General features: G+C 41.5%; 3 protein-coding genes, 1 long non-coding RNA gene and 1 pseudogene across 5 annotated transcripts in view; 3 read left to right on the forward strand and 2 right to left on the reverse strand.

Annotated features, from left to right (window-relative positions):
- Positions 1–23262, forward strand: part of LOC138311149 (tripartite motif-containing protein 2-like) — a 200937-nt pseudogene that overhangs the window by 153685 nt on the left and 23990 nt on the right.
- The window catches only part of LOC138311164 (uncharacterized), a 51285-nt gene that overhangs the window by 16688 nt on the left and 11335 nt on the right, over positions 1–23262 (forward strand). The window lies entirely within an intron of this gene.
- The window catches only part of LOC138311137 (low-density lipoprotein receptor-related protein 2-like), a 173379-nt gene that overhangs the window by 9948 nt on the left and 140169 nt on the right, over positions 1–23262 (reverse strand). The gene's annotated exons all lie outside the window — the stretch shown is intronic.
- LOC138311162 (low-density lipoprotein receptor-like) lies at positions 3265–4898 on the reverse strand. Its single transcript, XM_069252630.1, has 3 exons — positions 4646–4898; positions 4308–4439; positions 3265–3821 (listed from the first exon to the last, which is right to left on the reverse strand). The coding sequence occupies exons 1-3, from the start codon at positions 4738–4740 to the stop codon at positions 3707–3709; spliced, it is 342 nt and encodes a 113-aa protein (XP_069108731.1). The 5' UTR covers positions 4741–4898; the 3' UTR covers positions 3265–3706.
- Positions 9129–11337, forward strand: LOC138311146 (E3 ubiquitin-protein ligase TRIM71-like). The gene is made up of 2 exons (XM_069252612.1): positions 9129–9218; positions 9516–11337. Exon 2 carries the CDS (start codon positions 9546–9548, stop codon positions 11127–11129), a length of 1584 nt encoding a protein of 527 aa, XP_069108713.1. The 5' UTR covers positions 9129–9218; positions 9516–9545; the 3' UTR covers positions 11130–11337.

The raw sequence follows: 23262 nt of genomic DNA on the forward strand, positions 1-23262 counted from the left end.
ACAGTACAGCAGGGTGTGATAGCTGTGATAAAACTACTACAGTACAGCAGGGTGTGATAGCTGTGATAAAACTACTACAGTACAGCAGGGTGTGATAGCTGTGATAAAACTACTACAGTACAGCAGGGTGTGATAGCTGTGATAAAACTACTACAGTACAGCAGGGTGTGATAGCTGTGATAAAACTACTACAGTACAGCAGGGTGTGATAGCTGTGATAAAACTACTACAGTACAGCAGGGTGTGATAGCTGTGATAAAACTACTACAGTACACAGGTGTGATAGCTGTGATAAAACTACTACAGTACAGAGGGTGTGATAGCTGTGATAAAACTACTACAGTACAGCAGGGTGTGATAGCTGTGATAAAACTACTACAGTACAGCAGGGTGTGATAGCTGTGATAAAAACTACTACAGTACAGCAGGGTGTGATAGCTGTGATAAAACTACTACAGTACAGCAGGGTGTGATAGCTGTGATAAAACTACTACAGTACAGCAGGGTGTGATAGCTGTGATAAAACTACTACAGTACAGCAGGGTGTGATAGCTGTGATAAAACTACTACAGTACAGCAGGGTGTGATAGCTGTGATAAAACTACTACAGTACAGCAGGGTGTGATAGCTGTGATAAAACTACTACAGTACAGCAGGGTGTGATAGCTGTGATTAAACTACTACAGTACAGCAGGGTGTGATAGCTGTGATAAAACTACTACAGTACAGCAGGGTGTGATAGCTGTGATAAAACTACTACAGTACAGCAGGGTGTGATAGCTGTGATAAAACTACTACAGTACAGCAGGGTGTGATAGCTGTGATAAAACTACTACAGTACAGCAGGGTGTGATAGCTGTGATAAAACTACTACAGTACAGCAGGGTGTGATAGCTGTGATAAAACTACTACAGTACAGCAGGGTGTGATAGCTGTGATAAAACTACTACAGTACAGCAGGGTGTGATAGCTGTGATAAAAACTACTACAGTACAGCAGGGTGTGATAGCTGTGATAAAACTACTACAGTACAGCAGGGTGTGATAGCTGTGATAAAACTACTACAGTACAGCAGGGTGTGATAGCTGTGATAAAACTACTACAGTACAGCAGGGTGTGATAGCTGTGATAAAACTACTACAGTACAGCAGGGTGTGATAGCTGTGATAAAACTACTACAGTACAGCAGGGTGTGATAGCTGTGATAAAACTACTACAGTACAGCAGGGTGTGATAGCTGTGATAAAACTACTACAGTACAGCAGGGTGTGATAGCTGTGATAAAACTACTACAGTACAGCAGGGTGTGATAGCTGTGATAAAACTACTACAGTACAGCAGGGTGTGATAGCTGTGATAAAACTACTACAGTACAGCAGGGTGTGATAGCTGTGATAAAACTACTACAGTACAGCAGGGTGTGATAGCTGTGATAAAACTACTACAGTACAGCAGGGTGTGATAGCTGTGATAAAACTACTACAGTACAGCAGGGTGTGATAGCTGTGATAAAACTACTACAGTACAGCAGGGTGTGATAGCTGTGATAAAACTACAACAGTACAGCAGGGTGTGATAGCTGTGATAAAACTTCTACTGTAAAGTGATTTCTACATTATGTATATTTCCATCTAAACATACATAAGACATAACAGCTAGATTTTACAGTGGATAAATTCAGTGGTGTAACTAATGTTTACAAAGCATCATACATGTTTGTTTGTCCATTTCAATGATTTTCACAGCTTAATTCATAAAATCTGGTTTTCTATTATAAATTACTGAAGAAAAAATAACATGTCATAAGTGTCGCCCCATTTATAACTTGAATACATTGTTCATACAAAGGTATTAATGATTTTATTACCCTGGAATATGTGTTATTCATTCTGTAATACCAGTGAATCAAAACATTGAGCTTTAAGGCTTTAGTAACTTGTGATTATTGTTTCCAAGATATAAACACAGGGAGTACCAGTTCACTACCTTTTCCCATTATTTACCATAATTTATCCTATTTTACTTAGTAATCCACATTGTACATTTCTATGTAACCAAATTAAGCATCTCCTCCGCCATATTTTTTAGTTTACATTTGGATCTCTCGGATATTTAAGCATTAAACTATCTTTTTTATGAAATCTATGGTCTATATAGATGCTAGACCTTTACAGAAATAATGGCACACAAGACAGTTTTAATACTTACAGTGTATATTTACATTATTTATTTATTGGGGGGGGGGGGGGGGGGGGGGGGGGGGGGGGGGGGGGGGGGGGGGGGGGGGGGGGGGGGGGGGGGGGGGGGGGGGGGGGGGGGGGGGGGGGGGGGGGGGGGGGGGGGGGGGGGGGGGGGGGGGGGGGGGGGGGGGGGGGGGGGGGGGGGGGGGGGGGGGGGGGGGGGGGGGGGGGGGGGGGGGGGGGGGGGGGGGGGGGGGGGGGGGGGGGGGGGGGGGGGGGGGGGGGGGGGGGGGGGGGGGGGGGGGGGGGGGGGGGGGGGGGGGGGGGGGGGGGGGGGGGGGGGGGGGGGGGGGGGGGGGGGGGGGGGGGGGGGGGGGGGGGGGGGGGGGGGGGGGGGGGGGGGGGGGGGGGGGGGGGGGGGGGGGGGGGGGGGGGGGGGGGGGGGGGGGGGGGGGGGGGGGGGGGGGGGGGGGGGGGGGGGGGGGGGGGGGGGGGGGGGGGGGGGGGGGGGGGGGGGGGGGGGGGGGGGGGGGGGGGGGGGGGGGGGGAGGGGGGGGGGGGGGGGGGGGGGGGGGGGGGGGGGGGGGGGGGGGGGGGGGGGGGGGGGGGGGGGGGGGGGGGGGGGGGGGGGGGGGGGGGGGGGGGGGGGGGGGGGGGGGGGACAATGATTTTAATCCATTGGATCACTATAATGTAAACAAACCTTTACACATCTATCACCGTTTTTGTTTTGAAATTTTAGCTAACCCATACGTACAATTCTTATTTCGGCACTCGAACTGACCAGGAGAACAGTGTTTAGGAGCTGAAATCAGAAAAAAAATGACGATAATAACTTATTTATTTATAGTATACCATCAAATGGCACCTTATCTTATGGTTATTAATAAATAAACTTTTTATGGCATCTATAGTCTATGTTAATGCCAGAGCTTTGCAGACAATATTCATTCAATTGTCTGCAAAAGCTCTGGCATCTATGCCTTTTCAATAATACTCATGTGATTCCAGTCCGTGATAGCGAAGGGATGTGTGCACGGTGGCCTGCATCACAATGTTACGGTCAGAACCGTCCACTCTCGGGCGTACCTACAACAACAGATAAATGGTCAGTATAGACTCAAGGTCACAGAATACTGTATAGCTGCTTATTTTTGCTATGATTGTTATAATTTGATCCACGAAATAATCAAAAATGGTTATACCTTTAAGCCAGATCGCAAAAATCTAAAACCACAAAAATATGATTTTCTTGTTTTTAGACAAAATCCAGAAAATAACTGCCTATAAAATAATGTCAAGGTCACATTTTCATACTTCCTTTCTTTCACTTAACCTTTTGCTTTTTTTGTGTTTAATTTTCCTCTAAAATTTGATTCCTTATTTTAACAAACATTCAACAATTTAAATGGTGAAAAGATACAAACTCAGAAGGTTGATGTCAGTAAGGTTTATATGTCATACTTACTCAATATAATCCAGGTGGGCGTCGCCCCAACATAGACGCGACGTTTCATAATCTATTGTCAGGGCGTTTTTGGCCAGCCGAGTTTGTTTGTGATGATTTTACGTGGGTTAGAACCATCCATCCCGATACGGCCGATGTACGGCGACAAACTCCAATCTGTCCAGTACGCATATCTACGGTAACACAAACTTTACATGATTTGGTAACATAACTTACATTGATTGGGACAAATATCTTATTTTTTTATTTGATAGAAGCTTTAGTGAATATTGGCCGTGGTGGCTCCGACATATTACCACAATCCCCCCCCCCCCCCCCCCCCCCCCCCGCCTCCCCTCTTACATGACCCTGGCTGTTAATAGGATGTTGAACTAATAAAGTACACCTTAATGATAATTTAACCAACATGTTTTTTATTTTGTAATATATGTAGGGTTTTATTTTATCATATAACTAACCCAGTACGTGTATCTATGGTTACACGAAAGTAACATAACTTACATTACTTGGGACAAATATCTTTTCTTTTATTTAATACAAGGTCAAGCTCTTCAACAATAAACCTGTATCTTGATGATCACAGACGTTTTTTTTATTTTGTTATACAAAGGTGTTTTGCCACATATAAAAAAATTTTACTACCAAAGAAATTAACTAACCCATTGGCTGGATCCACAATGATGGCGCGAGGACTCTTGACAAAGCCACGTCTAATCAACGCCAGACGGTTGGTGCCGTTGGTCTCAGTTACAAACATGGACAATCGTTTACTGTCCACCCAGTAGATTTTCCTATAGAAGAGAAATCAGGATTTGGTACTCCTTGTTAAGATGCTATCAACAATTTAAGCTATGCTTACTTCATGATTTTAATTAATTCACCGGCCAAAAATTCAGAAGGTGCCAAAATCCCTTGCAAATTTTTGACTTTTTTGTCTTTCTTTTCAAAAATAGCATAACACCATTTACATTATGATATGAATGATATAGAAGAATACTTTGCGATCCAATCGACAGCCATTCCTTCAGCTCCGGAGATGTCGTGTTTGACTATGGCCTCCTTCCCAGTCCCATTGAGGTACATACGATACATCTTTTTGGCTTTCACATCAGTAAAGAAAAGAAGATCGTCGGCATAATCAAAGTGACGACCTACAATGCTGTCGAAGCCCTGGGCCACACGGCGGTAATGTTTGCCGTCGATGGAAAGTTCTCGGATACAGTACTTGTTAGTGAAGACCAGCCAGGGTTTTTTATATCTGGGAAGAAATGTGAAAACCAGAATTTCTCAGTAACAGAATATCAAAATCATACTAATGTCACTTATTTATTAGTAACTGTTGTTTTTGACATCAAGATCAACAGAAGTCTTCAGGACGTAAATGCCGTCGCCCGTTTTTATAATCTGAATGGAGCTAGACATTGCAACTTTATTGTTCAATTTATCCTCCATTCAGCAAATAAAAGGATATTTCACATTTTTTTGTTTATTGATCTCGATGGCCATGGATATCTATGACCTCTGACCCCTATGACCTAATAACCCTTTACCTTTATTACTTCCCCACCTTGACATACTTACTGTCATTTTTTCTTGCAGAACCGCATGTTTGTTTTTGAGTAACCCTCGTTACATTTATAGGTGTAATTTCCAGGTGAGTTTTAAACATCCTTGGCTACAGGCCCCTGGGACCTCTTTACATTCATCAATATCTGCAATATAGAATTTGTTACTAATCATTTTGGTTTATATAAACACCAAGGAAGGATATAAACAATTTATCCCACGTGCTGAAAATATACTATATATAAGGGTGTATCCAGGGTAACAGGCACACTTGAAACTGGTGATGGAGTCGACACATTTCTGTTCACACTGGTTCATGTCATCCTGACTACACTCATCAATATCTTCAAGGTCAAAATAAACAATGTCAAGGTCATGTACCAAAAATAGACATAAGGTGACCTCAAGGTCAAGATTACACAGTGTCTTAAAGATCTATTTGCTCGTATGTGTCACCTTTGGGTCAAAATGTCCTAAAAAGCTTGCACTATACATCATCCTTAGGTGATTCAAATATAATTTAAAGAAGTTCCTTATGATATTTCCCTTGAATTCTAAAATGCTTTCCTATGGGAAATTTTAAGTTAAGAAATGTTCGTGAAACTGGGCAAGCTATTTTTTTAGCAATCAAAATAAGTGGTAATTAAAAGAGACGTTATTTCACCTATATGTACACTTCATAACCCAAATATCAGACTTTGAATTAATTTTATTGTATATACTGTAAATTAGTTGATACCTTGTTTCTGAACTACCACAAAATGTCGAGAAATTGAATAAGGGGAGATAATCAAGTTGACTTACATCATCTGTCTTCATCTGATTCATCGCCACATTTATCTACCTTGTTACACACCAGCTGGTAGTGGATACAGTTGTCGTTAGCACATTGAAACTGTCCATCAGGACACACTGGCTTCTCTGTGGCCCCCACGGTACTACACAAAATACGGATTGTATATTTAAACTGTCCATCAGGACACACTGGCTTCTCTGTGGCCACCACTACAAAATAAGGATTGTATATTTAAACTGTCCATCAGGACACTCTGGCTTCTCTGTGGCCACCACTACAAAATAAGGATTGTAAATTTAAACTGTCCATCAGGACACTCTGGCTTCTCTGTGGCCACCACTACAAAATAAGGATTGTATATTTAAACTGTCCATCAGGACACGCTGGCTTCTCTGTGGCCACCGCTACAAAATAAGGAATGTATATTTAAACTGTCCATCAGGACACTCTGGCTTCACTGTGGCCGCCGCTACAAAATAAGGATGTATATTTAAACTGTCCATCAGGACACTCTGTCTTCTCTGTGGCCACCGCTACAAAATAAGGAATGTATATTTAAATTGTCCATCAGGACACCTGCCTCTGGCTTCTCTGTGGTTTCCTGTGGCCGGGCCATATAAAGACCACCTGTCTATAAAGATCACCTCCATATAATGACCACCTCCATATAAAGACAACCTGAAACAAGACCATGTTATATTGGGTGGTCAGGATTGACTGAGTATTAACAAAAAGGATTTTTTTGTGCTGTCTAGGCAAAAATAAGTTCTACTACTCGCTGAGACAGTCTAGCTTCTTTATTAATTCGTATGCGCACATACACAAACCCGACTGAGGTAAATATTACGCCTGACAGGAGGCTGGAACAATCTTCAAACAGAAATAAATGAGGATCACTATCTATCATCCTGGACATCTTAATTATACAGTATTAGATATAAAGGAGAAGATATAGAGACAGTAAAAATCATAACATTTACCTGCATGCAAACTTCACTTACAACTATTAACAGCATATTTCATTTCACAAGCCCCTATGCTAACAAGGTGTGAATAACAAACCACTTATAATATGAAATTATGACTAGTTTTATAGCAATCTAAAACTAATAGCCATAAGAATATAGAATTATGTAGTATTAAACACTACTTATTACGTAACTTTCTTAGTCAACCATATTTAATGGTATTGTAAACAAACAGAGGACACTGATTGACATTTGGCGGACGGACCTAAGCCGAACCAAAAGTTACCAATCTACAGCATAAAATGAGTGGACATATCAATGTAAAATAAAAACTAGTATTACAGATACTTCATACATTCATTCTAAACACTTACTCTTTTGGGGGCCTACCCATTATGGTAAAAATGACTATTTAGCTTGACTGAGAGGCTTCCACATGATACTGTCATGGACGCATGGGAACTTGAAAAGCGAAACAAAAACCTGGAGTCAACCAGAGTCTAAATTCCGGAATGATAATTTTCACACCGGAAATTCCGGACGAAGACCGTAACAGGTTTTACTAAGTTTAACGTCTTATATATGTATAGTTGTTCAATTTCCCAGACGTAAAATTTTGCGATTTACTATTTTGGACTTATTCGCCGGGGTTTATTTTCGCGAATTATCTTTTCAAGTTCCATTCTTATGAGTGGCTATGATACTTGAAACCATGATTTTGATAAATTTCTCGATTTTGAATGGATCCGTAAATTTAGCGAAATTAAAACTCCCACAAAATATAAGTAACTATATAGTAACAGCCAGGGTTATGTAAGGACGTACGTGCCAGGTTTGTTGGTGGAGGAAAGCCGGAGTACCCGAAGAAAAAACACCGACCAGAGGCAAGAACCTGGCATTTCTGCCCCATATGGGATTCAAATTCGCGACCCAGAGGTGGAGGACTTGTGGCTTGAGACATCATAACCACTCGGCCACCGCGGCTCCTTCATCTTGTTAGAAAATATATTGAATATGACGGTAAAGATGTATAGACCAAATAGATATTTTAATTTCTCAAAATGTCTCTTATACTACGTTATATTATGATAGTGTAAAACCTGCCTTAGCGACCACCTCTGTATAACGGCCACCTCTGTATAAAGACCACCTCTGTATACTTACCACCTCTGTATAAAGACCACCTCTGTATAAAGATCACCTCGGTATAAAGACCACATCTGTATAAAGACCACCTCTATAGAAAGACAACCTCTGTATAAAGACAACCTCTGTATAAAGACCACTCTCTTGGGTCCCAAATGGTCAAGTTCAACTCTATTAGAAGAACCACTTGAATATCCAGACAATTTTTCTCTTCCCCTTCGGCTGGTCTTTACAGACAGGTTTGACTGTTGTTTCAAAAATCAAAGAAAAATGAAAAATGACATGACTCCACAGGACTTTGTTAAGAATAATGACGGACCTCATGATTTGTTGTATAAGTCTGTCAGGACGAGTTCAACACCAGTATTGTGTATTCTTTACGTTCATTTGTTTACATTTTTTATAACTTATCAAAATTTCTACATACAGGTACTGACACATGTATAATTTATAATATATCAATTTTAAAAGAGTTATAAGAATATTAATCTATAAATATCAAGTAAGACATGACTGTGTATTTCTCTACATTCATGTACAGTACAGGTGTGACTTAATACCCAATACACATACCCAACAGACAATACACCCCAGGTGTAATCTACCTATACATGTAACAGTACAGGTGTGACTTAATACCCAATACACATACCCAACAGAAAATACACCCCAGTGTGAACTGTAGGTATTTAAATATCACAATCTATGTCTGCTTTACAACTGTGCCTCTGTCAAACCAGACAAGGAAGTAATAATATCAGATATCACCAGGCCTCAATAGACAGACATTTTGGTCGCTAAAACGTTTGTTTGTTTACATTAGTAACCAATGATAAGGATGGTCTTATTCTGTGTGGACACATATAATTTCATTTAATGTACATTTTTGTGTATGAACAGGATTGAGATTCTGATCTGAAATGGATACTTTCATCAGAAACTGAAAAAGTGACATATCTGCTATTATGAGAAGAAGGAAGTAAGTTTCTCACTTGGCTGTGAATTTCAAGGAGTCAGTTAGATTCTGGGGAGGACCAACTTGATTTAATCCCAGGTAGCCTGTGTGTGTCATCAGTGAATGCAGTGATTATCAGGTAATTATTTTCTTGTATTTTAAAAACATGAGGTCAATCAATATTTAAAAACTGTATGTACACACATAGAACTGAATAGAACAACGAGCAATTAACAACATCAAATAAAACTCTTATTCAACTGGTTATGCAAAAAAATCAAGACATTCAATAGGTTATACGAAACATTGTATTGATTCAGTACATGTATATATTCAATTTTCAGAAATTCAATCAAAACATTGTATTGATTCAATTTATTCAATTTTCAGAAATTCAATCAAAACATTGTATTGATTCAATTTATTCAATTTTCAGAAATTCAACAAACATTCAATCTTCATCAGAATGGCAACAGCAAACATACCAGTTCGTACGGAAGGACAGACAACCTGTAACCATCACAAGGGGAGACAACTAGATATGTATTGTGAAAAATGTCAAGAACTAATTTGTTTAAAATGCATTTCAACTATTCATAAAGCTCATCCAATGTGTGAGCTTAGTGAAGTCACTTCTCAGAAGAAACAAGACATCAGAAACTTTATTGACAGAACAGAACAAAATGATCTGGTACAGATTGGGAAATACATCACCTCTACTGATACACTCCTCAAAGACAACGACAAGATATTTGATAAATTATCCCATCAAGTGAAGATACAAACAGAGAAATTAAAACAAGACCTTGACAACCTTAGAGAAGAGACACTCTCACTTTATCAAAAACTTAAAGACGACAACATCAAACTCATACAGAAATACAAACAAGAACTAGAATCATTGAACAAACAACTTAAACACCAAATACAGAAATGTAAGAAAACACTTCAGCAGGGCTCTCACATACAAATATACGACACAAAATGTGAAATAGATTCCGAAATACACATTCCTGTCAAACCTATTTTAGATACAGTCAGCTTCAACCCAAACAATACTCCTAAAGGTCACCTGGTACAAGCCTTAGGAAAAGTCACCATCTCAGGCCAAGGTCATACATCCACTGACCAGAAACGGTCAGTATTGTTATCATATGATCAGCAACAACCCTCATCACAACAACAGTCAGAGGATAAAGGTAAGAAAGCAGTGGCCAGGAAAACACTACTGACAGAGACCAAGGTGGTGGAGGAGTGGAGGTCTCCATGTTACATTACTTCTATATGTCCTACCACTGATGACCAGGCCTGGACCAGGTACAGTAAAACATTAACTCTCCTGGACAGGAAGGGCACAGTGATACAGAAGGTCACACACAAGGCTGTGATCACTGACATCAGTCTATCACCAACAACACACAGATTGTGGGCCTGTGATGATCAAAACAACGTCCTGGAGCTGGTATCAGGACAGTTAACTCAACAATTCACAACTAAAACATATCCTAAATGTATATGTATTACAGCAAAGAACTATGTCATTGTGGGCATGTCAGGAAACGTCTCCAAATATACCACACAAGGTCAGATGGTACTCACTACAATGGCAGCAGGGACTGGGAAACCATTAGTGTGTTCACCATACAGGATCACAGAGTGTCCTGTCACTAACAATGTCGCAGTGATTGATCACAGTAATAAAGATGATGGTGGTGATGGAAACAAACATGTTGTTGTCATGGATACTGACTTCCAGCAACTGTTTGTATACAGAGGTGACATCCCCAGTACATGTAAACAATCACCACAAACAGGAGGTAAACCATTTTACCCCTGGGGTATAGTGTATGATAGTCAGGGGAGCCTCATCATAGGGGATGGTAACAATAAAAATGTTGTCCTATTGAGTAAAGATGGTAGAGGACTCAGGATCCTACACACAGACAGAGACAGGGTAGGGGCTGTAGGTGTGGGTAGAGATGATTTACTGTGGGTAAGGATTGGGTACCCTAAGTATTGTGTGAAGATGTTGCAGTACTACAAGATGTGATAAAACTTGTACATTACATTACTACAGTACAGCAGGGTGTGATAGCTGTGATAAAACTACTACAGTACAGCAGGGTGTGATAGCTGTGATAAAACTACTACAGTACAGCAGGGTGTGATAGCAGTGATAAAACTACTACAGTACAGCAGGGTGTGATAGCTGTGATAAAACTACTACAGTACAGCAGGGTGGTGATAGTTGTGATAAAACTACTACAGTACAGCAGGGTGTGATAGCTGTGATAAAAACTACTACAGTACAGCAGGGTGTGATAGCTGTGATAAAACTACTACAGTACAGCAGGGTGTGATAGTTGTGATAAAACTACTACAGTACAGCAGGGTGTGATAGCTGTGATAAAACTACTACAGTACAGCAGGGATGTGATAGCTGTGATAAAACTACTACAGTACAGCAGGTGTGATAGCTGTGATAAAACTACTACAGTACAGCAGGGTGTGATAGTGTGATAAAACTACTACAGTACAGCAGGGTGTGATAGCTGTGATAAAACTACTACAGTACAGCAGGGTGTGATAGCTGTGATAAAACTACTACAGTACAGTAGGGTGTGATAGCTGTGATAAAACTACTACAGTACTGCAGGGTGTGATAGCTGTGATAAAACTACTACAGTACAGCAGGGTGTGATAGCTGTGATAAAACTACTACAGTACAGCAGGGTGTGATAGCTGTGATAAAACTACTACAGTACAGCAGGGTGTGATAGCTGTGATAAAACTACTACAGTACAGCAGGGTGTGATAGCTGTGATAAAACTACTACAGTACAGCAGGGTGTGATAGCTGTGATAAAACTACTACAGTACAGCAGGGTGTGATAGCTGTGATAAAACTACTACAGTACAGCAGGGTGAGATAGCTGTGATAAAACTACTACAGTACAGCAGGGTGTGATAGCTGTGATAAAACTACTACAGTACAGCAGGGTGTGATAGCTGTGATAAAACTACTACAGTACAGCAGGGTGTGATAGCTGTGATAAAACTACTACAGTACAGCAGGGTGTGATAGCTGTGATAAAACTACTACAGTACAGCAGGGTGTGATAGCTGTGATAAAACTACTACAGTACAGCAGGGTGTGATAGCTGTGATAAAACTACTACAGTACAGCAGGGTGTGATAGCTGTGATAAAACTACTACAGTACAGCAGGGTGTGATAGCTGTGATAAAACTACTACAGTACAGCAGGGTGTGATAGCTGTGATAAAACTACTACAGTACAGCAGGGTGTGATAGCTGTGATAAAACGACTACAGTACAGCAGGGTGTGATAGCTGTGATAAAACTACTACAGTACAGCAGGGTGTGATAGCTGTGATAAAACTACTACAGTACAGCAGGGTGTGATAGCTGTGATAAAACTACTACAGTACAACAGGGTGTGATAGCTGTGATAAAACTACTACAGTACAGCAGGGTGTGATAGCTGTGATAAAACTACTACAGTACAGCAGGGTGTGATAGCTGTGATAAAACTACTACAGTACAGCAGGGTGTGATAGCTGTGATAAAACTACTACAGTACAGCAGGGTGTGATAGCTGTGATAAAACTACTACAGTACAGCAGGGTGTGATAGCTGTGATAAAACTACTACAGTACAGCAGGGTGTGATAGCTGTGATAAAACTACTACAGTACAGCAGGGTGTGATAGCTGTGATAAAACTACTACAGTACAGCAGGGTGTGATAGCTGTGATAAAACTACTACAGTACAGCAGGGTGTGATAGCTGTGATAAAACTACTATAGTACAGCAGGGTGTGATAGCTGTGATAAAACTACTATAGTACAGTAGGGTGTGATAGCTGTGATAAAACATCTACGTAAAGTGATTTCTACATAAAGTGTATATTTCCATCTAAACATACATCAGACATAACAGCTAGATTTTACAGTGGATAAATTCAGTGGTGTAACTATAATGTTTTACAAAGCACGGTTCATGTTTGTTTGTCCATTCCAATAATTTTCACAGCTTAATTCATGAAATGTGGTTTTCTATTACAGATTACTGAAGAAAAAAATAACATGTCAAAAGTTTCGCCCCATTTATAACTTGAATGCATTGTTCATACAAAGGTATTAATGATTTTATTACCCTGGAATATGTGTTATTCATTCTGTAATACCAGTGAATCAAAACATTGAGCTTTAAGGCTTTAGTAACTTGTGATTATTGTTTCCAAGATATAAACACAGGGAGTACCAGTTCACTACCTTTTCCCATTATTTACCATAATTTATCCTAGTTTACTTAGTAATCCGCATTGTACATTTCTATGTAACCGAATTAAACATCTCCGACATATTTTTTAGTTTACATTTGGATCTCTCGGATATTTAAGCGTTAAACTATATCTTTTTATGAAATCTATGGTCTATATAGATGCCATGCAGAGCTTTACAGGAATAATGCACACAAGACAGTTTAATACTTACAGTGTATCTTTACATTATTTATTTATTTAGACAATGATTTAATCCATTGGATCACTACAATGTAAACAAACCTTTAGACATAATCGCCGTTTTTGTTTTGCAAATGTTTAGCTAACTTTTGTTAAACTTATATATCCGAATGAAATTTCAATTATAAATGTAAATATGGTACTCTCATAGGCAGTAATTATATATATACATGTAAATATGGTACTCTCATAGGCAGTAATTATATATACATGTAAATATGGTACTCTCATAGGCAGTAATTATATATACATGTAAATATGGTACTCTCAGTAATTATATATATACATGTAAATATGGTACTCTCAGTAATTATATATATACATGTAAATATGGTACTCTCAGTAATTATATATACATGTAAATATGGTACTCTCAGTAATTATATATACATGTAAATATGGTACTCTCAGTAATTATATATACATGTAAATATGGTACTCTCATAGGCAGTAATTATATATACATGTAAATATGGTACTCTATAGGCAGTAATTTATATATACATGTAAATTACATATGGTACTCTCATAGGCATTAATTATATATACATGTAAATATGGTACTCTCATAGGCAGTAATTATATATACATGTAAATATGGTACTCTCATAGGCATAATTATATATACATGTAAATATGGTACTCTCAGTAATATATATATACATGTAAATATGGTACTCTCATAGGCAGTAATTATATATACATGTAAATATGGTACTCTCATCATAAATATATATATAACATGTAAATATGGTACTCTCATAGGCAGTAATTATATATACATGTAAATATGGTACTCTCATAGGCAGTAATTATATATACATGTAAATATGGTACTCTCATAGGCAGTAATTATATATATACATGTAAATATGGTACTCTCATAGGCAGTAATTATATATATACATGTAAATATGGTACTCTCATAGGCAGTAATAATATATATATACATGTAAATATACTCTCATAGGCAGTAATTATATATATACATGTAAATATGGTACTCTCTCATAGGAATTATATATACATGTAAATATGGTACTCTCAGTAATTATATATACATGTAAATATGGTACTCTCATAGGCAGTAATTATATATACATGTAAATATGGTACTCTCATAGGCAGTAATTATATATACATGTAAATATGGTACTCTCATAGGCAGTAATTATATATACATGTAAATATGGTACTCTCAGTAATTAAATATACATGTAAATTATGGTACATGTAAATAGGTACTGTAAATATGGTACTACTCAGTAATTATATATACATGTAAATAGGTACTCTCATGTAATTATATACATGTAAATATGGTACTCTCAGTAATTATATATACATGTAAATATGGTACTCTCAGTAATTATATATACATGTAAATATGGTACTCTCAGTAATTATATATACATGTAAATATGGTACTCTCAGTAATTATATATACATGTAAATATGGTACTCTCAGTATTATCTCAGTAATTATATATACATGTAAATATGGTACTCTCATAGGCAGTAATTATATATATACATGTAAATATGGTACTCTTCAGTAATTATATATACATGTAAATATGGTACTCTCAGTAATTATATATACATGTAAATATGGTACTCTCATAGGCAGTAATTATATATACATGTAAATATGGTACTCTCAGTAATTATATATACATGTAAATATGGTACTCTCATAGGCAGTAATTATATATACATGTAAATATGGTACTCTCATAGGCAGTAATGTATATGGTATATCTGTAATGTATAAATTCATATCTCATAGGCAGTAATTATATATACATGTAAATATGACAGGCATAATTATATATACATTTTAAATATCATAGAAATTAACAATTTTGGGACAGCATCAATTGTCACCAACATTGTCCATGATATAGAGACAGGATTCTTTTTATATAGATGTTTACTGCCTTTGTGAAATTGTGTAATACCTAATAAAAATTATAATCAGAATATAAATTCTGACTGATCTTGGGTTATCTTTTGAGTAATTACAAATTATGAAGCAAAGTATTCAAAAAGCAAGGACCAATTTACTGACCAAGAACCAGATAGACCCAGGATCAGACGGACCAAGGAACAGATGGACCAAGGGCCAGATAGACCGGACCATGGACCAAGGACCAGACAGAACAAGGACCAGACAGACCAAGGAACAGACGGACCAAGGGCCAGATAGACCCCAGACCATGGACCAAGGACCAGACAGACCAAGGAACAGACGGAACCAAGGGCAAGATAGACCCCGGACCATGGTCCAAGGACCAGACAGACCAAGGACCAGACAGACCAAGGGACCAGGACAGACCAAGGAACAGACGGACCAAGGACCAGACAGACCAAGGGCCAGTTAGACCAAGGACCAGACAGACCAAGGAACAGACGGACCAAGGAACAGGCGGACCAAGTGCCAGTTAGACCAAGGACCAGACAGACCAAGGACCAGATGGTGACCAAGGACCAGACAAACCAAGGGCAAGATGGACCAAGGAACAGACAGACCAAGGACTAGACAGACCAAGGACAAGAGTAGACCAAGGGCCAGATGGACCAATGACCAGACAGACCCAAGAACCAGACAGGCCAAGGACAGACAGACAGGCCAAGATGGCAAGATAAGAGACCCCAGACCAAGGACCAAGGACCAGACAGACCAAGGAACATGACAAACCAAGGGCAAGATAGACCCCGGACCATGGTCCAAGGACCAGACAGACCAAGGACCAGACAGACCAAGGACCAGACAGACCAAGGAACAGACGGACCAAGGACCAGACAGACCAAGGGCCAATTAGACCAAGGACCAGACAGACCAAGAACAGAAGAAACAGACGACCAAGGAACAGGACCGAGGACCATGGAACCATGACCAGACCGAGACCAGGAACCAGACAGGACCATTGGCATGAATAGACCCCTGAACCAAGGACCAGACAGACCAAGGAACCAGACGGACCAAGGACCAGATAGACCAAGGACAGATGGACCAAGGACCAGACAGACCAAGGAACAGACGGACCAAGGGCCAGTTAGACCAAGGACCAGACAGACCAAGGACCAGATGGACCAAGGACCAGACAGACCAAGGACCAGATAGACCAAGGACCAGACGGACCAAGGACCAGACAGACCAAGGACCAGACAGACCAAGGACCAGACGGACCAAGGAACAGACGGACCAAGGAACAGACGGACCAAGGACCAGACAGACCAAGGAACAGACGGACCAAGGAACAGACGGACCAAGGACCAGACAGACCAAGGACCAGATAGACCAAGGACCAGATTGGACCAAGGACCAGACAGACCAAGGACCAGACAGCCAAGGGCAATATAGACCCCTGACCATGGACCAAGGACCAGACAGACCAAGGAACAGAGACAGGACCAAGGACAAGATAGACCCCGGACCATGGTCCAAGGACCAGACAGACCAAGGACCAGACAGACCAAGGAACAGACAAACCAAGGACCAGAGACAGACCAAGGGCCAATTAGACCAAGGACCAGACAGAACCAAGGATCAGACGGACCAAGGAACAGGCGGACCAAGGAACAGACTGACCAAGTGCCAGTTAGACCAAGGACCAGACAGACCAAGGACCAGACAGACCAAGGAACAGACGGACCAAGGAACAGGCGGACCAAGGAACAGACGGACCAAGGGCCAGTTAGACCAAGGACCAGACAGACCAAGGACCAGATGGACCAAGGACCAGACAGACCAAGGACCAGATGGACCAAGGAACAGACGGACCAAGGACCAGACAGACCAAGGACCAGACAGACCAAGGACCAGACAGACCAAGGACCAGATGGACCAAGGGCCAGATGGACCAAGGACCAGACAGTACAAGGGACCAGATGGACCAAGGAACAGACGGACCAAGGACCAGACAGACCAAGAGAACAGATAGACCAAGGTCCAGATGGACCAATGACCAGACAGACCAAGGACCAGACAGACCAAGGACCAGACAGACCAAGGACCAGATAGACCAAGGGCCAGATGGACCAATGACCAGACAGACCAAAGGACCAGACAGACCAAGGAACCAGACGACCAAGGAACAGACGGACCAAGAAACAGACGTACAAAGGGCCAGATAGACCCCAGACCATGGACCAAGGACCAGACACATCAAGGACCAGACAGACCAAGGGACCAGACAGACCAAAGAACAGACAGACCAAGGACAAGATATACCCCGGACCCATGGTCCAAGGACCAGACAGACCAAGGACCAGACAGACCAAGGACCAGACAGACCAAGGGCCAGATAGACCAAGGACCAGACAGACCAAGGACCAGACAGACCAAGGGCCAGATGGACCAAGGAACAGATAGACCAAGGACCAGACAGACCAAGGACCAGACAGACCAAGGAACAGACAGACCAAGGACAAGACAGACGCAAGGGCCAGTTAGGACCAAGGACCAGACATGGACCAAGGAACAGATGGGACCAAGGAAACAGGCGGACCAAGGAACAGACATGGACCAAGTGCCAGTAAGACCAAGGACCAGACAGACCAAGGACCAGACAGACCATGTACCAAGGACCAGACAAACCAAGGGCCAGATGGACCCAAGGAACAGACGGACCAAGGACCAGACAGACCAAGGACCAGACAGACCAAGGACCAAGATAGACCAAGGACCAGATGGACCAAATGACCAGACAGACCAAGGACCAGACAGGCCAAGGGCAAGATAGACCCCAGACCATGGACCAAGGACCAGACAGACCAAGGAACAGATGGACCAAGGACTAGATAGACCCCGGACCATGGTCCAAGGACCAGACAGACCAAGGACCAGACAGACCAAGGGAACCAGGACCAACAGACCAAGGACCAGACGGACCAAGGACCAGACAGACCAAGGTTCAATTAGACCAAGGACCAGACAGACCAAGGAACAGACGGACCAAGGAACAGGCGGACCAAGGAACAGACAGGACCAAGTGCCAGTTAGACCAAGGACCAGACAGACCAAGGACCCAGACAGACCAAGGGCCAGATGGACCAAGGAACAGTACGTACCAATGACCAGACATACCAAGGACCAGACAGACCAAGGACCAGATAGGACCAAGGGACCAGGTGGACCAATGACCAGACAGACCAAGGACCAGACAGGCCAAGGACAGACAGACCAAGGGCCAGATAGACCCTGGACCATGAACAAGGACCAGACAGACCAAGGACCACACAGACCAATGAACATACGGACCAAGGAACAGACGGACCAAGAAACAGACGAACAAAGGGCCAGATAGACCCCAGACCATGGACCAAGGACCAGACAGATCAAGGACCAGACAGACAAAGTGAACAGACGGGACCAAGGAAACAGACAGACCAAGGCCACTTAGGACCAAGGACCAGACAGACCAAGGACCAATGGACCAAGGACCAGACAGACCAAGGCGAAGTTTTAGACCAAGGACCAGACAGACCAAGGACCAGACAGACCAAAGGAACAGGCGGACCAAGGAACAGACACACCAAACGGGCGAGATAGAACCCGTACCAGAACAAGGGACCAGAACAGGACCAAGGACCAGACAGACCAAGGACCAGACAGACCAAGGAACAGACGGACCAAGGAAACAGACAGGACCAAGGACAGACATACCAAGGAACAGACGGACCAATGGAACAGACGGCACCCAAGGACCAGACAGACACACCAAGGAACAAGGACCAAGACAGACACCAAGGAACAGATAGACCCCACACCAATGGACAGAGGACCAGATGGACCAAGAACCAGACAGAACCAAGGAACAGACAGACCAAGGACAGCGGACCAAGGAACAGACGTGAGCAAGTGCCAGATAGACCCCACACCATGGACCCCAAGGACCAGACAGACCAATGACCAGACAGACCAAGATAGAACCAGATGGACCAAGGAACAGACAGACCAAGGACCCAGATGGACCAGGGACCAGACGGACCAATGAACCAGACGGACCAAGGGCCAGTATAGACCAAGGACCAGACCAGACCAAGGGAACACAGACGGACCAGTGGTCCATAATAGACCACTGACCATGAACAGGGCCATACAGACCAAGGACAAGATTGGATTCAGCATCCAAACAGACAAACCATGAAACCAGACAGACCAATGGACCAGACAGACCAAGGAACAGACGAACCAAGGAACAGACGGACCAATGGAACAGACGGACCAAGTTGCCAGTTAGACCGAGTGACCATACAGACCAATGTACCAGATGGACCGGACCAAGGACCAGACAGACCAAGGGCCAGATGGACCAAGGAACAGACGGACCAATGACATGGACAGACCAAGGACCAGACAGACCAAGTACCAGATAGACAAAAAGACCAGATGGACCAAGGACCAGACACTGGACCAAGGACCAGACAGACCAAGGACCAGACAGACCAAGGGCCAGATGACCAAAGGAACATACGGACCAAGGAACAGACAGGACCAAGTGCCAGGTTAGACAAGGACCAGACAGACCAAGGGACCAGACAGACAAGGACCAGATAGACCCAGAATCAGACAGACCAAGGTGTACAGAAGGACCAACTTGGCCAGATAAGACCCCCGGACCCATGGTAACATCAAGGTGACCAACAGACCAAGGACAGGATCGATCAGCAAACATGACAAACCAAGGACCAACAAGAACAAGGACCAAGGAGAAGACAGACAGAGGACCCAAAACCAGACAGGATACCAGATCAGATTAACACATCATTTACAGAGCACAGTGACCAGAAAATCATTCCATTTGCCTAGACTGAAGATGCAAGGAATCTGCCATCAGGTGACAAGGACACAAACACTTGTACAGCTCCCAGTCAACAGAAAAATAACAATAAGTAAGGTGAACATCATAATTCAATCATACACAACTTAATCACTTTTAAAGCTTTTACAAATTTAAAACATTATTTAGCCAACCAAGTCTACATGTGCAGATCCATTTATTGCATTTTTTTTCATGTTTAAAAGTGACAGAAATTCTATCTTTGTTTTAATTCCCCAAATCATTTCAACAGTACATCACCAGGAACAAAACAGACCAGGAACAGACACACAACAGTAAACACAAAATACCCAGTATCAAAGATGGACACACAATAGGATGAACACACAAAAACATATTGACATGGAAAATCAATAGATCCATAAATTGAAGGACAGATTGACTATCAAATGTTCAGACCTGAAACAGGATGGAACACACAAACAAGGATGTACAGTAATTCCAGAATTAACAAGGGACTAGACATACTTCATCAAAACAGACAAGTCAAGACTAACAGTCACAGTCACAGGAAAGACACACAATTCCAGAGATTTTGGACAGACAGTTTTGCTCCAGTATCAGAAATGAAACAAGTGCAGACAAAGATAGAAACATCACACAAACCAGACATGACAGACAACAAACCAGGACATAAAAGAAGGACAGACAGAATTTTGGATATATCACAAAAACAACAACAAGGAACATACAACATTTAGACAGATCAAGACAGACACAACTGAAATCTCATCAGAAATGAAAGGACAGACACAGATTTCTCAAAACTATCCAGTATCACAATCCAGAACAGACATGACCAAATGGACATTATGACAACAATACAAATGGACAGACAGACATTCTAGGTTCATCCAGACAATATACAGAGATGATCAGAACATGAAAAAGACAGACATAGATCCTGAAATGGACACCACAATGCTACAGATAAAAAAGATGGACAGACAGGGCACATCTAATGACCAGTATCCATAGGATACAAGTAACCAGACATGACTAGGATGAACACACAAGCAAGAAATAGGAAAGACAGGACAGATCCAGTTTATGGACAGACATACAAATAACCAACAGTAGGAGGACATGATCAAATTACTATCAAAAATAAGGACAAAAATCAAAATTGTATCAGAGTATTAAAATACAAACTCTGGACACAACAGACAAAACACAACTGGGAAGCTACAATTATGGACATTATAGAAAAATTTTCAGTATACAAATTTATGGACATCTAAACTCAGACAATAACAAAAGACAGATCAAAATCGTAACATGATTGAACTCATTTGGGCTCCATCTTGTATTCAAAAACATGAACATGAAAGAAACATGCATAGATCCATGACCCATACAACCAAAAAATCAACAATCAAAGCAGAAATGGACAGATTAAACTCAGTATCAGAGATGAATCAGACAGACATTAGATGGAAACACAATCCAGTAATGGACAGACAGGGCTCCAGTATCAGATGCAACAGACTAGGACATGTATGGAACGGACAAAGTACAATGCCAGAAATGGACAACATTACAGTTTCTTCCAGGTATTCAGAAACAACAGAAACATTATTTCAGTATAACACACAATCTAGATTAATGGATTTTTACAGAAAAATGGATCATAATTACACCAGGAGTAGGATGAATGAGATACAAAAAATATGAATTTGACAACAGTATTCATAGACAAAATAGTAATGAACAGACAGACAGTAGGATGAACACACAAGCCAGAAATGGACAGACAGGGCTCCAGTATCAGAGATGAACAGACTAGACAGTAGGATGGACACACAAGCCAGAAATGGACAGACAGGGCTCCAGTATCAGAGATGAACAGACAGACAGTAGGATGGACACACAAGCTAGAAATGGACAGACAGGGCTCCAGTATCAGAGATGAACAGACAGACAGTAGGATGGACACACAAGCCAGAAATGGACAGACAGGGCTCCAGTATCAGAGATGAACAGACAGACAGTAGGATGGACACACAAGCTAGAAATGGACAGACAGGGCTCCAGTATCAGAGATGAACAGACAGACAGTAGGATGGACACACAAGCAGAAATGGACAGACAGGGCTCCAGTATCAGAGATGAACAGACAGACAGTAGGATGGACACACAAGCCAGAAATGGACAGACAGGGCTCCAGTATCAGAGATGAACAGACAGACAGTAGGATGGACACACAAGCCAGAAATGGACAGACAGGGCTCCAGTATCAGAGATGAACAGACAGACAGTAGGATGGACACACAAGCCAGAAATGGACAGACAGGGCTCCAGTATCAGAGATGAACAGACAGACAGTAGGATGAACACACAAGCCAGAAATGGACAGACAGGGCTCCAGTATCAGAGATGAACAGACAGACAGTAGGATGGACACACAAGCTAGAAATGGACAGACAGGGCTCCAGTATCATATAACAGACTTAGGGCTCCAAAATCAAACATAGAGACAAATGATCTTGTAGATGACACACAAGTTACTTTGGACAATTTAGGGTTTTTGTATCAGATTGAATTTGACAGTAAATGCTATGGATAAATTATACAATGAAATCAGACATGAAGGTTTTTATAACATCATAGAATTTGAAAGACAACAGATGAATCTACAAATTCCAGATGGGGGACAATAATGTTTGACAGATAAATTATATTCAACAATTAATTACAAACAGAAGGTTGATCAGACATGAAGATCTACAGAACATAATTAATACATTAATTTGATACAGTGATGTATAGTATAAACAAACATGAATTATT

The sequence above is a fragment of the Argopecten irradians genome, chromosome 16, assembly GCF_041381155.1.
Source record: "Argopecten irradians isolate NY chromosome 16, Ai_NY, whole genome shotgun sequence".
In the NCBI taxonomy this organism is placed as follows: domain Eukaryota; kingdom Metazoa; phylum Mollusca; class Bivalvia; order Pectinida; family Pectinidae; genus Argopecten; species Argopecten irradians.